The sequence below is a fragment of the Artibeus jamaicensis genome, unplaced genomic scaffold, assembly GCF_021234435.1.
Source record: "Artibeus jamaicensis isolate MK-2021 breed Jamaican fruit bat unplaced genomic scaffold, CSHL_Jam_final contig_536, whole genome shotgun sequence".
Taxonomy (NCBI): Eukaryota; Metazoa; Chordata; class Mammalia; order Chiroptera; family Phyllostomidae; genus Artibeus; species Artibeus jamaicensis.
This window is the reverse complement of record NW_026521878.1, coordinates 2,243,758-2,259,837: the sequence shown is the minus strand read 5'-3', so window position 1 is coordinate 2,259,837 and position 16,080 is coordinate 2,243,758. Positions and strand designations below refer to the sequence as shown.

Below are 16,080 nucleotides of genomic sequence, written 5' to 3'. Positions count from 1 at the left end.
AAGTGAAGAGAGACTTAGGAACCTCTGAGACAACCTGAAATGTTTCAGTATCCAAATTATAGGGGTGCCAGAAAGAGAAGAACAAGAGTAAGAAATTGAAAACTTATTTGAACAAATAATGAAGGAAAACTTTCCCAGTCTGGCAAAGGAAATAGACTTCTAGGAAGTCCAGGAAGCCTAAAGAGTCCCAAAGAAGTTGGACCCAAAGAGGAACACACCAAAACACATCATCATTAACATACCCAAAATTAATGATAAAGAGAATCTTAAAAGCAACAAGAGGAAAAGTGAGAGTTACCTACAAAGGAGTGCCCATAAGGCTATCAGCTGATTTCTTAAAAGAAACCTTGCAGGCTAGAAGGGGCTGGAAAGAAGTATTTGAAGTCATGAAAGACAAGGACCTACATCCAAGATTACTCTTTCCAGCAAAGCTGTCATTTAGAATGGAAGGTCAGATGAAGTGTGGGAGGCCTGCTGTGTTAACTCAGTATTCTAGATTTACCAGTGATATATTTAATTAATTGTCAACTATTAATTTAATATTGAACAAATCCTTGCTACATTCCTTAGAATATTTTCTATGACAACTGTTTTTTTTGTAAATTATTTTATTTATTTATTTTTTGAGAGAGGGAAAGGGAAGGAGAAAGAGTGGGAGAGAAATATCAATGTATGGTTGCCTCTTATGCGTCCCCTGCTGGGAACTTGCCTGCAACCCAGGCATGTGCCCTGACTGGGAATTGAACCCCGATACTCCGGTTTACAGGCCCTCGCTCAACCCACTGAGCTACGCCAGTCAGGGCTCTATGACAACTGTTTTATCACTTTGTTATACTGTTTTTAAAAATGCTCAGATTATCAAGTGTAAATTTTAAAAACAAAGTTATGCAAATTTTATTTTAGATATAAAAATGGACTTTTAAAAAGATGAACATTATATTTGTATTAAAGTGTCTCAAATAATTGATTTTTCCCTTTTTTGAAAATCATCTACCTCTTAGGTAGATGATTGATTTGATATATAGATAGATTTGATTTTGAAACATTAGAAACAAATTATGTCAACGTTAAATTATCAAAAACATTAACAATAGCCAATAAGGTGATTTTTTACTGATATACATGGGAGGTAAATTTTGTCAACTGTCAACTTCCAAGAAGACCTCTAAAATAACCTGTTAAAAAAAAGCTAAGTTATTACCTATTTCAATTAGGGATGACAGCATTTTGTCAGTTCACAATATGCAGAAGGAGGGAGTGGCATGGTTGGGGGAAATAGGTCTGTATACAGCTGGTTAAGACAGATCTTTTAATGTGGTTCTTGTCAGAGCTGGGAACATTTCAGGATATAATAGTTTAAGATAAGATTGGGGGACACAGAAAGGTAACCATCTTGAAGTGAGTATTGAGTAAACAGTTGTTTGGTAATTAAGAAATTTGTCCAGTTTTAGCAATGTATGGTTCAGTCTTATGGATGCAGCCTGCTTTGGTTCATTGTCCTGACAGTTGAGGTGGAGGCACAAAGGGATGTAATGGGAAGTGTTTGACTTGTGTCTTTGTGTGGAAAAGGTATAAATTAAAAGGTTGCATTAACTTCATAAGGTCTCGCCAAGTTACAATGTGCTGTTTTCCCTTTGTTAGAAAAGGAATTGGAGAGAAATCACAGTAATATAGGGGCACAAAAATTAAAAATACATTCTTGGAGCTTAGAATGGAGAGGCTACACAGTGATGGTTCACACCTCTTCATTAAAAAAAAACTGACTAAATTAAGTATGTATTTAGGATAGTTGACAACTTTCATTGAGCTTAAAAGGAAGATAGTTTATTCAATGACAGTACTGTATAGACATGCATAATATTGTGTTTTAAAAATATTTCAAGTGCACCTACCTTAACCTTCCTTTGTTAATGTACTTCACTCCTTGACCTGATTCACTCATATGTCACTACCTAATATTAAACAAAATATGAGGTGAAAGTTTTGAAATACAGTTCCTGAAAGTAATTAATTAAATGGAATAATGGGAATTTTAAAACTGGGATTTTCCACAAGTGACTATAAATCAGTAAAGTAGGATAAATATGACACCCCAAAGACCAGATTTGAAAGACCAGAAAAAATTAAGAAGAATTAATAATGGCAGACATTAGATGCTTTTAAAATAATTTATGCAGAAATTTGTATTAAATATTAAGCTAGAGAATTACATTTGAATTTTTAAAAAATCTACTAATGTAACATTGACAGTAAAACTCACAAGAGAGTAGATCTAAAGGCATTTACAAAATCTCAACTTATGTAGATTTATTTCAAGTCTAACAAAATTTATCTTTAAAACATGGTAAGGGTAATCTTTATCTTCTCAAACAAGCTTCACTTTTTTATATTTTGGTTCTAAGAAAAATGTAAGCGAATTTTCCTTATTCTGCCTCTTGTACCACCTCCTAGCTGCCTAAAGTTCTCTCTTGCTAAGAGAGACAATGGGGCCACATGTTACTCTGTCTCTTCCATTGTAGGGAAACCGCCCTTCACACTAAATCGTTCTCTAACAAGTCCACAGACTTCAGCCCCATTTAAGATTCTTCAGTGTACTTCTCTCCTGTGTGTGTGTGTGTGTGCGACACTCATTTAGTGATTTTTTGCTATATTCATCTCCATTGTGCAGTAGAAGAAGGGAAAGCCTTTTTCTCGTAATTTCTTGTAAAACTATTATAATGATGATTTGTTAAGGCATACTATTTGTCTCTTCTTGCTAATCTATGATAGTAATGTTCATGAACACCAAGAAATGATACAGAATTGAGAATATTGCCCTGGCTGGTGTAACTCAGTGGATTGCACGTGGGCCTGCGAACCAAGAGATTGTGGTTTGATTCCCAGTCAGGGCACATGCCTGGGTTGCAGGCCAGTTCCTGGCAGGGGACACATGAGAGGCAACCATACATTGATATTTCTCTCCCTCTCTCCTTCCCTTACCCCTCTAAAGATAAATAAATAAAATTAAAAAAAAAGAATTGAGAATATTAAGAAAAATAACAGACAGGATTAGTTTGGGTGCACTATTGATTCAAGCAAGCATTAATGAGATCAAGAAGGCAAGAGACCAGAATCAGCTGACTAGATCAAGTAGCTCTGATGACTGGTATTGCTGTTAGGCTGTGATAATATATTTGAGATAGAAAATAAAGTGAAGATAGAAAAGAAATAAGAATCAACATTTTTTATGATGTGCATAAACCTGTTATTTCTTCAACATCACTAAAGGACAACAGGTAAAATTAATAATAAAAGTAATCAAATGTATTTATAGCTGACAACAGACATTCCAAAGGTTGTACAAAGAAGGGAAAGGGTCAACCAGGGACATGTATAAAGCGCACAAGGACAAAGCCAAAGTGGGGAAGAATTGAGGGTGGGGGTGGGTGGTGCAGGGGAAAGTGGTGGCAGGAAAATGGAGAGTACAACTGTACTTGAACAACACTTTCTGAAAAGCTTCCTCTCTATTTTATTTTCCTGTTTTTTATAGTTTATGTATTTATTTTTAGAGAGGGGAAGGGCAAGAAAAAGAGAGGGAGAGAAATGTGTGTTTGCCTCTCACATACCTCCCACTGGGGACCTGGCCCACAACCTAGGCATGTGCCTTGATTGGGAATTGAACCAGTGACCCTTTAGTTCACAGGTTGGCACTCAATCCACTGAGCCACATAAGCCAGGGAATTTTTCCTACTTAAAAAAATTTTTGCCCTGGCTGGTATGGCTCAATGGATTGAGTGCCAGCCTGTGAACCAAAAGGTCCCTGATTCAATTCCCAGTCAGGGCACAAGGCTGGGTTACGGGACAGGTGCCCCAGGTGGGGCTGTGTGAGGTGCAACCACACATTGGTGTTTTTCTCTCTATCTTTTTCTCTCCTTTCCCATTCCTCCAAAAATTATCAATCAATCAATCAATCAGTAGTGCTTCTCAGATAAGATCAAATTCAAGGAGTTCATCATCACCAAGCCCTTATTATATGAAATGTTAAGGGGACTTATCTAAGAAAAATAAGTTAAAAAAACATGAACAGTGAAAGGACAGCAAACTCACAATTATTACCAACCACACCTAAAACAAAAGCAAACTAAAAGGACAGCTAGATCAGGAGTGGAAACATAGAAATGAAGATCTCAAGGAGGGTTAGCAACAGGGGAGTGGGAGGAGGGGAAGGGGGGGAGAAGGTACAGAAAATAAGTAGCATAGACAGTAGATAGAAAATAGATGGGGGGCAAGAATAGTATGGGAAATATAGAATCTAAAGAACTTGAGACACATGGTCATAAATTAAAGGGGGGTAATGGTGGGGATGGGGGGTAGGGTGGAGGGGAATGAAGGGGGAAATAGAACAACTGTAATGGCATAATCAATAAAAAATAAATTTAAAAAATTTACAAGACCTTATTTTATTTATTAATTATTTTTTTAAAGATTTTATTTATTTATCTTTAGAAGGAAGGGAAGGAGAGAGGGAGAGAAACATCAATGTATGGTTGCCTTTCGTGCGTCCTCTGCTGGGAACTGGCCTGCAGGGAACCGGCCTGCAACCCTGGCATGTGCCCTGACTGGGAATCGAACCGCGATTGTCTGGTTCGCAGGCCCGCGCTCAGTCCACTGAGCTACACCACCAACCAGGGCCAAGACCTTATTTTATTTTTATTTTTTTTAATATTAAATTTTATTTAGTTACTTTTCAAGTACATTTTTTTTGTATCTATTTCTCCCATCCCCCCCACCCCCCCGCCCGGTCTCCCCCCTCCCTCCCATTTCCCCCCCCCCCAGTCCTCATCTCTGTGCCAAGACCTTATTTTAAAGATCACATGGGACTATCTTGCAGTCTATACAGGCTGTCTCTGAGAGTAACTTGGGAACATTGCTTCTTTTACTCTTTTCTTGAAACACCATTTGTTTTTCTGTATACTCCGGGCCCTGGGTCTAACATGTCACTGTCCCTATGTGATTAAGGTCAAGAACTATTGGCTTTCTCTGCCATCCTTGACTCTAATAATAGAAGAGTCATATTGGACTCTCAGTCTTCTGAATGAAGCAGAAAGAAAAAAGAAAACAAGCTTCATTTTTTTAGTACTGATTGCTTCTCACCATATAATTTGTAGGTGTTACTATTTATAATAATAACTGAAAAACAGGTCAGAAAATCTTGCTTTTCCAGAGTGTCAGGTATTTCTATATAATGTTTATAACCCTCCATTGCAGTGTACTTGTATCATTACACAGATGAAGACATTCAGGATCTGAGTGGTTATAATTCATGTAACCCAATTCATTACCAGTAGTGGACTAAACCTGAGTACTGCCTTTCTTCCAAGAAGCACAGGGGCATTGAGATGTTTAATACCATAGAGAAGGTTAGTAGGTAAGCCTGGAAAGATATTATAATTATTAGAAAGAAAACAACTCAAGATTGCTTTCTGGCAGTTTTCCCTCAGTTTGATATTTTTAGATTGAGGTATTCCTAATATTTAATTCGCTGATGAATGTGATTGAATGTAACTCAAAATATATATAAAATCGGCAGCTGTCCAGAAACAATTTAATTATTTTAAATGAAAATATTATTCTTCTAAAGTTGACAAAGTAGATACAATGGTATGCTGTTTCAGAAATTTTGTTTGTTTTTATAATCCTGATATTTATCGAATTTTATGAGTATTTTTTTATTTGATCTTCATTATAATTTTTCTATTACCATTTAGTCCCTTTATATCCACCCCACCCCCACCAGCAATTGTAGGGGACCGGTTTGTCTTGGCCTGGCAAATGTGACTCAGCTCTGTATGGAAAACATCATAAGCCACAACAGGCAGACTCTGCAGGACAGGGTTGGCCACAAGCAATCACCACACTGTTGTCCACACCCATGAGCCCTTTGTTCTTTTTGCTCAGTCCCTCCATCTCCTCACCGCTCCTTACCATTGGCTGTCATCCTGCTCTCCATCTATGAGTCTGTCCACATTTTCCTTGTTAGTTTAGTTTGTTCATTCAATTCCACATATGAGTGAAATCATATGGTGTTTGTTTTTCTACGACTGGCTTATTTCACTTACCATAATGTTCTCCAGGTCCATCCACATTGTTGCAAAGGTTAAACTTTTCTGCTTTTGTACTGCCCAGTAGTATTTTATTGTGTAAATGTCACATAGTTGTTTTATCTACTCATCTACTGATGGGCACTTGGGCTACTTCCATATCTTGGTGATTGTAAATAATGCTGCAATGAACGTAGGGGTACTTATGTTCTTTCCAATTAGTGTTTTGGGTTCCTTCCAAAAGTGAGTTTGCTAGGTCAAAATGCATATCCATTTTGAATGTTTTGAGGTATCTCCATGTTGTTTTCCACAGTGGCTGTAATCCCACCAACAGTGAAAAAAGGTCTCCCTTCCTCCACATCCTCACCAGCACTTATTGTTTGTTGATTTATTGATGATAGCCTTTCTAACAGGTGTGAGATGGTATCTCATTGTGATTTTTAATTTGCATTTCTCTGAGGATTAGTGATGTTAAGCATCTTTTCATGTCTATCGGCCATCTGTATATCAGTGGTTGTACCTTTATTTGGCTTTTAAAATAAGGGACATTTCATTATACTGATATGCTGGTAAATGATATGAATATAAAAAACTTTTAAAAGATTTTTAAAAGGAGGCATCACTGGTCAGCATATAGTACATGAATATAATACATCTATTGAAAATCCCATCATCATAAAAATTTGGAGGTAATTAGTGTAGCTTGAAATGTCTTCATTTTAGAATGTTATGCACAAGAAGAGCCTTATCATTAGGACTTTTTATCTGTGATCACACAAACCGGATAAAATACCAGAGACTAAATTTCAACCCAAAGGAGAAAGAGGCTGAATCGGAATTGATAGTAGTAAGACTGGACGTTTGAAAAAGCCTGCATGATGGTGATTCAATGTGAGTTGACTTAGAACTGTGTACTTGTGCTTAACTGGCAGCACTTTCTGAATATTTAACATGATCATTAATCAGTAACAGCTTACATTGATACTGGAGGCGCTTCTCATTCTTCTGTCTTTGTCATGTCAGAATGGGCAGCCAACTGCCCATATTTTAATTAATTTTTATTGTTAAACCAGGAATCTGAATGGCTCTCTCACTAACCTTATTTTCATTGCACAATATACCATAGGCTAGGCGGGCTTCCATATCATGGAAGACCATTAATTTGGACCAAGTTTAGAAATCTGCTCAGGTTATTAAAGGCTAACAATGATCATTCTAATGTGTCTGTTTATTACACACATTTTTCCTCTACAGCTATTTATTAGCTAGTCAATCTGTTTGTCTATTGTTAATATCTTTGTTGTTGCAGATACAGATGTGGTGTATAAAAGCGAGAATGGACATGTCATTAAACTGAATATAGAAACAAATGCTACCACATTATTATTGGAAAACACAACTTTTGTAAGTAATGAACAATTATTTATGCATTTCAGTATTGTTTAGAGTATTCTCTAGGTGTACATATCTTTCTTTTCTTCAGCTATATCATTTGCAAAGAATTTTAGGTGAAGAGTTAGGGCTGGGATATCATTAGAATCAGTATACGTATTGATGGAAAATACCCATGGCACCATTTGCTTCATTTTCTTCCTGTTTATCCATTTTAGTGAATAAGTCAGTATTTCCAAGAATAATGATTTCTTACAATGAATATTTCCTCCAATATTTTCATGTAAAATTAGTCATACAAATTCCAAGATTTAAAAAAAAGTCTAGTCCAAAGTTATTATTAGCTTTTTCTCTCCCTCTACTTTTCCTTCTGTCTAAATTCTTTCTACTCTGTTGTGGTTTTCTGGATTAAGCAAAAGGAAGCCTTTCTAAAATTGACTTTCCATAGGAGATGAATGGTTTACTTTTAAAATGCAGTATTCTGTCAATATTATTTCCTACTCCAGAATCATTATTTAGTATAGTTGTTCAAATAAATGAATGCATTTTATTCTTAGATAGGAATATAAATGTTGCCATTTCTGTTAAATTCAGTCATCTTAAAATTAGATTTAGCTATGATTACCTAAGAGTAAATGATAACAATCTGTTGCAAATCTTCAAAATCTAGCCATAAAATACCACTGAACAGTTATTTGCTCCCTTTTCTAGATAACTAAAGGTTCAATATATTGCCTATTAGATAAGTTTGTGATATACACAAAACATGTAGTCTCCTCAAGAGACTACAACAAATAAAAGCAATGTGCAAATTATTTTTAAAACTTATTTCTTCTTGTACATTTGGAAATCAACACTTGGTCTTCATATGTATTTAGGATGGCCAGGTAGGAGAAATGGACTTAAGAGGGGTGTCCAACCTTTTGGCATCTCTGGCCACACTGGAAAAAGGGTTGTCTTAGGCCACACATTAAATATGCAAACCCTAATGAAAACAAGAAAATCTCATAATGTTTTAAATAATTTATGATTTTGTGTTGGGCTGGTGTTCACAGCCATCCAGGGATGCAAGTGGCCCACAAGCTGTGGGTTGGACACCCTGGGCTACAACATTCTGCTGTTTATTGTTTTTATGTGTTAAGAGAAAATGGTCTTTGCAAATTGTGAAGTAATTATATGGGTTCATATACTTTAGCAATTAAGTTATTACTAACAGAGGGTAATGGTATTTTTATTTTTAAACTAATAAAGTAATTCATAGATATTAAAAGAACACCTATTCAGGATACAACTCTCAATAGCATTTGTGGAATGCTGAGTGCATATAAGGCATTTACTCACTTTTTAAGAATATGATTTTTCTTATGGGAGATAATACTAACCCTCATGAAAAAGTTTGTTAAGCAATATAGAGCAGTTTTTATTATGTCTTAGATGGTCCTCAGTGATACTAAAGAAGAGGCTTAGGAATCACTGAGAGTGCTGAGCTCAATGGACAGGAGGCATAACACAAGAAGTGATAATGATGAGAGGGTATATTATTTGCCGGCTAAAGTCACTGTGAGTTGATTTTCAATAAAATTCATTAAGAGAAAAAATTAAATGCTTTTTGACTTTGTTCCCTTTATTACAAAGTATCACTTTTGGGGGGTTGTATATATTGCCAGTGGCTAAGCATTTAAGTTAGGTATAAACACTCAGTACCTCACTGAATATTTGGTTATGTGACTGTTCTTTAGTGATCATTCCCCTTACACAGGTTAATGAGGTCTTCACTGTGGTCACGATTTATGTATTTTTATTACCTATTCCTTGCTTTCTTAGCCTCTATGATACATCAAAAGAAAGAAAAACAAAAGTTTTGCTTATTATTTTATTACCATAGTTTTATTATTGGTCCTTCACACCACCCCCACTTCACCTCACTGTAGTTTTCTTCATATGCTGATTAACACCATGTTATTTTTGTGCCTGTGTTTAATCTTCTTAAATCCTTTTAAGAATTTTCTTTCCTCTTCTATGTAGGTTATGACTCTTAATTACCACAAAGTTTTATTTAGCAAATATTCTAATTCACTGATATTCCAAGATTCATAGGCTCCCTTAAGACATTTATTTCACAACACAGATAATTAAGCAATTTCTAAATTATAGAAGTGTCAGACTTCAGTGGGTGGGCAAGCAAATAAGTGTGGCATGTATTTGCAACCAGTTAACCCAAAACTGTAAACCAAAGTAAAAATTGCTATGATTCCTGAGGAACCCATTTAATCATTTCCTCCCAATTTCAAGATAGAATTATTAAATAGAGTTGTCTTTTTAAAGCCTATGTTAGACTAAAGTCTGGATCTATGTTCTATTGGAGACATCCTTTTAGAAAAAAATCTCTTGTCACAGCTTAAGAATTTTACCCATACTGCAGTTTTTCACTGAACAATTATTAATATTCTAATTGTAATCATAGTTAATTGAATCCAATTATTCTAAAAAGCTTTATGATAAGTGTTCCAAGTTACCTGTGAAAATCGCATTATTGATAAAAATATGATGACAGATTGTCTATTATTAACAAGACATATTTTGCTGTCAATTTATTTCAAAAATTAAGATAATAACACCATATTGTCATTTTCATGCTTAGACACATTTAAAATACAATGGGTACTTTTAGCTATGTAATCATGGTTAGCAGACTGAAACAATAATAGCCATGGTTGTCAAAAATAAAATACAAGTAAGTTCTTTTCCTGAAATAATTTTTATAAGATGATCTTTGGGATTAACCATAGATGGATTTCTAATGAAGGAGAAAATTAAAGGATTTATAACTTTTTGAAGAGGGATTATATAAAACAAGTAACTTAGCTCCAAAACTGCTCTAGCCTTTTTTAATGGTTAGAAAATGTTGTCTCACAGCCAGAGCTATTTCAAACAGAATCTCACTCACAATGACATAATGAGGAAATGTTTCACAAGTATTAGCTATTGTCCTCTTTCTGCTGTCAATAAATTGAATCTCACCAATTGTCTTGGCAGAACATTATCAGGACCCGTAAATAATTGTATCTAATCACTTTTTCAAATTAAAATGGAATTGGAGACATGGGTCCAAGATTGTCCATGTTACTGAAAAAAAGTTTGTGTGCTAATATGGAAAGACGTACAAGGTCAGTCCAGAAGGTATCTGGCCACCTAATATGAAAAATAGAGACATTTATTGAAGGAGATATAAGATACAAGGAACATTATACATATGACAGTGATACTTCAGTCCCCTTCAAGTAGGCACCTTGGGACTTCACACAGTTCTCCCAGTCAGCATCCACTGCCCCATCATATTTTCATGAATCTCATCAATGGCCTGAAATCTCTTCCATTTCAAAGGTGATTGTAGTTTTGGGAAAAGCCAGAAGTCACAGGGCACCCAATCTTAGCTGTAGAGTGGCTGAATCATCTGGGTGATTTTCTGTTTTGCCAAAAAACTCAGCAGGAGACATGATGTATGAGCAGGCACATTGTTCTGATGAAGCCGCTAATCACCAGTTGCCCATAGCTGTGGTCTTCTGAATTATGAGAATAGTTTCTGAGGTGGAATGTTCTAGCTTAACATAAAATTTGAGGCAGATTGATTGCTCTACTCACTGAGTCATTTAGAATGCAACAGTCACACAGTACATATGCTCACTCAATGGTGTCCACCACCCTCACTGACTCAAACAGTGAAATTGTCCTTGATTATATATGCACATTCCAGCCCCCTTTCTTTGGCTGTCAGGTTACATCAATGTCACAAACACCATTCTCTTTATTTTGATAATGGCTGTTTTTTTCCAGAAAGACCTTGTAACAATAGATGAGAATCACATCTTTTTGATTCTAAAAATCTGCAAGCTTTAAAAACATGCTATATATGAATATCCTAAAATAGATGGAGGAAATGTATGTGTGGCAGAAAAAAGATTCCAAGGAAAATGTTAGCTACATTTTTGGGGGTCCAACTCTCTATTTATAGGCCATTACATAATAGTAGGTTTAACTATAACCAGGAGATATCTGTTGACTTACCATGCACAGAGATAGCATTAGGTGACTTGCATGCCATCATAGTATTTTTATTTGTTAATTTTTTATTTGTCCTGCCACTGCATATATGCAGGTTGGGAGGTACATCCAACTCTCTGTACAACCACAAAATTAAGGAACTTGTTTGCTGATTCATGTTTAAGGAAATAGGTGCCTGTGAAATATTATAGCATCACAAGTAAAGAACTGCTGGATAAAGGCACCTAAAATTTTACCTTTTACAATTTGAAATAAAGAAAGATTATCACATATTTCTGATTAGTCAGTGGCCTCACATGCTGGCTATAGTCATGGAAAATTTGCTATTTTGCAAAAGATATGGACTTAGCAGTATATATCAATAACCCAGTAATGACTGACATTAGTAATGTAATGAGTATTAATTAACCATTGCAATCACTGGAACTGTACACATATGCATATTGCTATGTCCATGACAGTACAGTTTTTTTTTTCTTTCTCTAGATCTATGATTCTCAATCTGGATACATTTGCCCCTAGGAGACATTTGGCAGCTTGGGAGACATTCTTGGTTGTTATGGCTGGAAGGAAGGGGTTGAGGGAATCTAATGAGTAGACATCAGGGATTCCATGAAGTATTGTACAATGCCCAAGACAGCTCCTCACAACAAAGAATTACACAACTGAAAATGTCAGTGATGCCAAGTTTGAGAAATCCTGTTTTAGGCTGAGATACAAAGGAAACCATGTGATGGTTAGAAGGTATTTTTTCAAGGTGGAATCAAAGCAATAGCTCTCCAATGAGCAATTAACAAGAAAAATCTTAAAGTGTGGTTTATAGCTTCCTTATCTGAAGACAGTTTTCTTGTATTTCCTCCCTCCCATCCTCCTCTCCTCTCCTCTCCTCTCCTCTCCTCTCCTCTCCTCTCCTCTCCTCTCCTCTCCTCTCCTCTCCTCTCCTCTCCTCTCCTCTCCTCTCCTCTCCTCTCCTCTCCTCTCCTCTCCTCTCCTCTCCTCTCCTCTCCTCTCCTCTCCTCTCCTCTCCTCTCCTCTCCTCTCCTCTCCTCTCTTCTCCCCTACCCTACCCTACCCTACCCTACCCTCCCCTCCCCTCCCCTGCCCTCCATTCCCTATCTTTTTTTCTTTCATTCTTCAAAGAAGGCCAGTATTAATGAGTAGAATCATTTGGTCTTGAAATTCTTTCCTTTGCATAGTACAGGATAGAGGCCAAAAAAATAACCCCAGTTTTATTATAATTTTGGGGGGATACTTGTAATTGACACATTTTTTGTTCAGGTAAATTAATATTACTTTTTTGACTACTGTCAGCCTCTTTGACCAGGAAGCAAGTGTTCATCTGTTAAGTTAGAGGATAAAAATCTTATGACCATTAAGGATTCCAAAGAGCATAATTATTTCCATTGTTTCACTTTGTTTATAAATAATTAAATTTAATTGCTTTTAGGTTGGTTATATCGCTGCCCTTCCTAATAGCAAGCATCACTCCCTATTGTTAGATATATTTATATTTCTTTTATTCTTATTATTCATCTTAAAATATAAAGATAATTTTAGTCACATTATTCATTTTGAAAATTATATTTATTTACACTAAATAATTTTCAACTCGGTCATCAAAGAATGATATAACTTTATTCATATAACTATGAATATTCAGGTAAATATAAATGAAGTTTCATGTATTTCAGCAAAGATTGGAATATTTATTTTATATTAAATCCTTTAGGGGGGAAAATCTTGAATATACCATATGTATTTAGCTTGTTTAATTTTTTCTGTAAGTTAGACACATGTAAATATGAATTCTATCATAGTTTTTGAAGTGATGGTCAATTTTCTAAAACAGGAAAATTAGGAAAGTTATGATCCTCACCCTGGAAGTCTACTTGTATAAAAATTCAAAGTGTGACAAGAGATACCCTTGTCTCCATATGTTTAAAACTATGATATGATTACCCTATAATTTCATACATTTATTCATGCATTTCCTCTTAAATAAAGTTTTACAAGAGACCACTTTATTTTATGTTTCACCCTAAAATACCACTGTGAATGATCTAGGAAAAAGATGCTATTAACAGATTCATTCACTGGGACAAAGCATCTTAGATGGATAACATTTTTCTGCAACAGTGTAAATTGTTGCTAATAAAACTATATTATCAGCTATATAACTGATTATGCAGATTCATGAATAAGTCACTTTTGAGAGAAACAAAAATTACCCGAGTAGTGTATTTAAAAGACTCCTTTGAATAGGGACAAAATGCTGATATAAATATAACTTTTTATTAGACATCATTTGCTTCTCTATTTCAATAGAGCTTATTTCATTTTTGTCTGATTTATCCTGTTAAAAATGGACAATAAAATTATTACAATTCCAGTATTTCCTTCTTTAAAGATTCTTATTAGTCTCCTTAAAGGTGTAAATTGCTTTAGTATGTGTCAGATAGGATGATGGAAGCTAACAGACAGCCAGGTTTTTACTGCATTTAATTACATTTGTATTGGAATCCAACTTCCTGAGACATCAATGCTCTGGATTCTGTCCAGGCCCAGTAAGTTCATTTTGACTTATTCAAGACAAGTTATATGCCTTTGAGTATGTGATGAATATTTTTGCCTTTCAATTTTTATGAAAAATTTTATATTGGCTATCTTCCAGTAATGTAAAGTCAGTTATAAATTAAAAAACACAAATTATTCTATTAATTTTGGCAGAATTTAAGCAAAAAATAATGCATGTTCGAGAGAAGTTTGAAGGTTTTGAATTTCATGACCTAGAGATATGTTACTGCCCCCCATTTTTGAAGTTGAGAGTACTTTGGTCTGTGCAGTTTTATTGAAGGACAAGCGTGCATCAGCAGAGCTTTTGTAACCTGTCAGTTCTACAGAGTACAGACTTCTCATACTACAACAGAAACAGATTAGTGTTTTAGTTTGCTCATGGAACATGAATGAGCATTTAAAGAAGTTTACCTTCCAGCAAATCTTAAATGATAATGGCAGCACATTATAGAGCTAGAAAACATTTTCCCTGTCTCCCATTTCAGTTCAAATAAAATGAAACTGAGACCCAGAGGAATAAAGTGACTTAAAACATCTAGGGTAGTCCTGAGGATAGAGTACAAATTTCTGGACTGTTAGTCCAGTATTGCTTCTAATATACCAAGGTGAGTATTCCATTCAAAATTCCTTGTAAAGAAAAACAAATTATTTTGTGTTATATGTATAAAAGTTTGTATATTTGAGTATTTCTTACTTAAGCATTTTGCAAAATTTGATTAAACATATATGATTAGTATATGAACCTGTGTGTTTGTATATATATATTTTTTTTCTTTCCATACAAATATTTTCAGTTCTTGTGAGAATACCACCTATGTGGACAAAGAGAACCAACCTTGGCTGCATTACACACACACACACACACTCATATCACCAAGTCATACACCACTCTGCCTTTCCTTCTTTCCCATGGTAGATTTGTCTGAAATAGTCTTATTTATATTATATATTCTTCCATCTTTAAAATCTTGTAGAGCTTTTTGTAGAGCTCCCTCATCACCTTTATAATTTTTCTGCATTTTTGCTGAAATGACCTATATGTCTTAGTTTATTAATATGTTTTCCAGATGCTTATTGAGACCCTGCTATGTGTCAGATAATATTACAGGTTCTTGGGATACATGGTGAACAAGGCAGGCTGGTAAGCCAACAATAAACAAATATCAAGTAAAGTTACAAGAAGTTATGTCTAGCATTGAGTCTTTGCCAAAGAAAATAGCATAAGGAGCTAGAGAAGGATTATGTGTTTAGGAAAGGATCACTACAGAGACAAACTTTTAAGGTCAGGTTGAAGAGTTTTATCAGCTGAAAGAACAATAATACAAAGAACTTTGTGTGGGAACTGCATCGATCTATTCCAAGAACAGGAAATACACATGTAGAAGAGGATGTGGAGAATGATACAAAATGAACCCAGTGGGATAACTGGGAAGAATATTATGTTGAGTTTTCTAGGTATAGGCTTTATTTTCTGAGCAACAAGCACAATTTGAAGAAAGTCACAATGTCTGAGTCATATTTTAGAAGAACACTCTGCCTACAGAATGAGCAAAACATTCTAGGGAAATTAAAGTGGAAACTGGGAGACCCTTTGAAGGCCACAGAATTGTTACAGATAAGAGAGGATTCAGGGTTTCCACTAGAATGGTACTAATGAAGAAAATGTAAAGTGGGTATAGAAGGGTTTGTTTGAGGATAAAGTGAACAGGATTTTGTTGACTAATTGCTTCATTTCGGCCAGAAATAGAACAATCAACATTGTCAGATGTTTAAATGGCATTAAATCAGCAATTCTGTTTTAATATTTCCCAATTAATCTTGACAATAGAATATATGTAGTATTTAATTGCTTTATGTATATATTTATATGTGTTTTCTGTATATAACAGTACAATTAAGGAAGTGTTACTGACCTGGTTGAAAAAGACTTGCAGTGAAATGAGGAAATTAACATAGGATGTAGCAATACAAT

General features: G+C 35.1%; 1 protein-coding gene across 1 annotated transcript in view; it reads left to right on the top strand.

The window, feature by feature from the left end:
* DPP10 (dipeptidyl peptidase like 10) overlaps window positions 1-16,080 on the top strand; it is a 713,494-nt gene that overhangs the window by 320,708 nt on the left and 376,706 nt on the right. Inside the window, exon 4 of the mRNA XM_053669952.1 lies at window positions 7,390-7,484. Within this exon, the coding sequence (XP_053525927.1) occupies window positions 7,390-7,484 (95 nt within the window). The remainder of the gene's footprint in view (window positions 1-7,389; window positions 7,485-16,080) is intronic.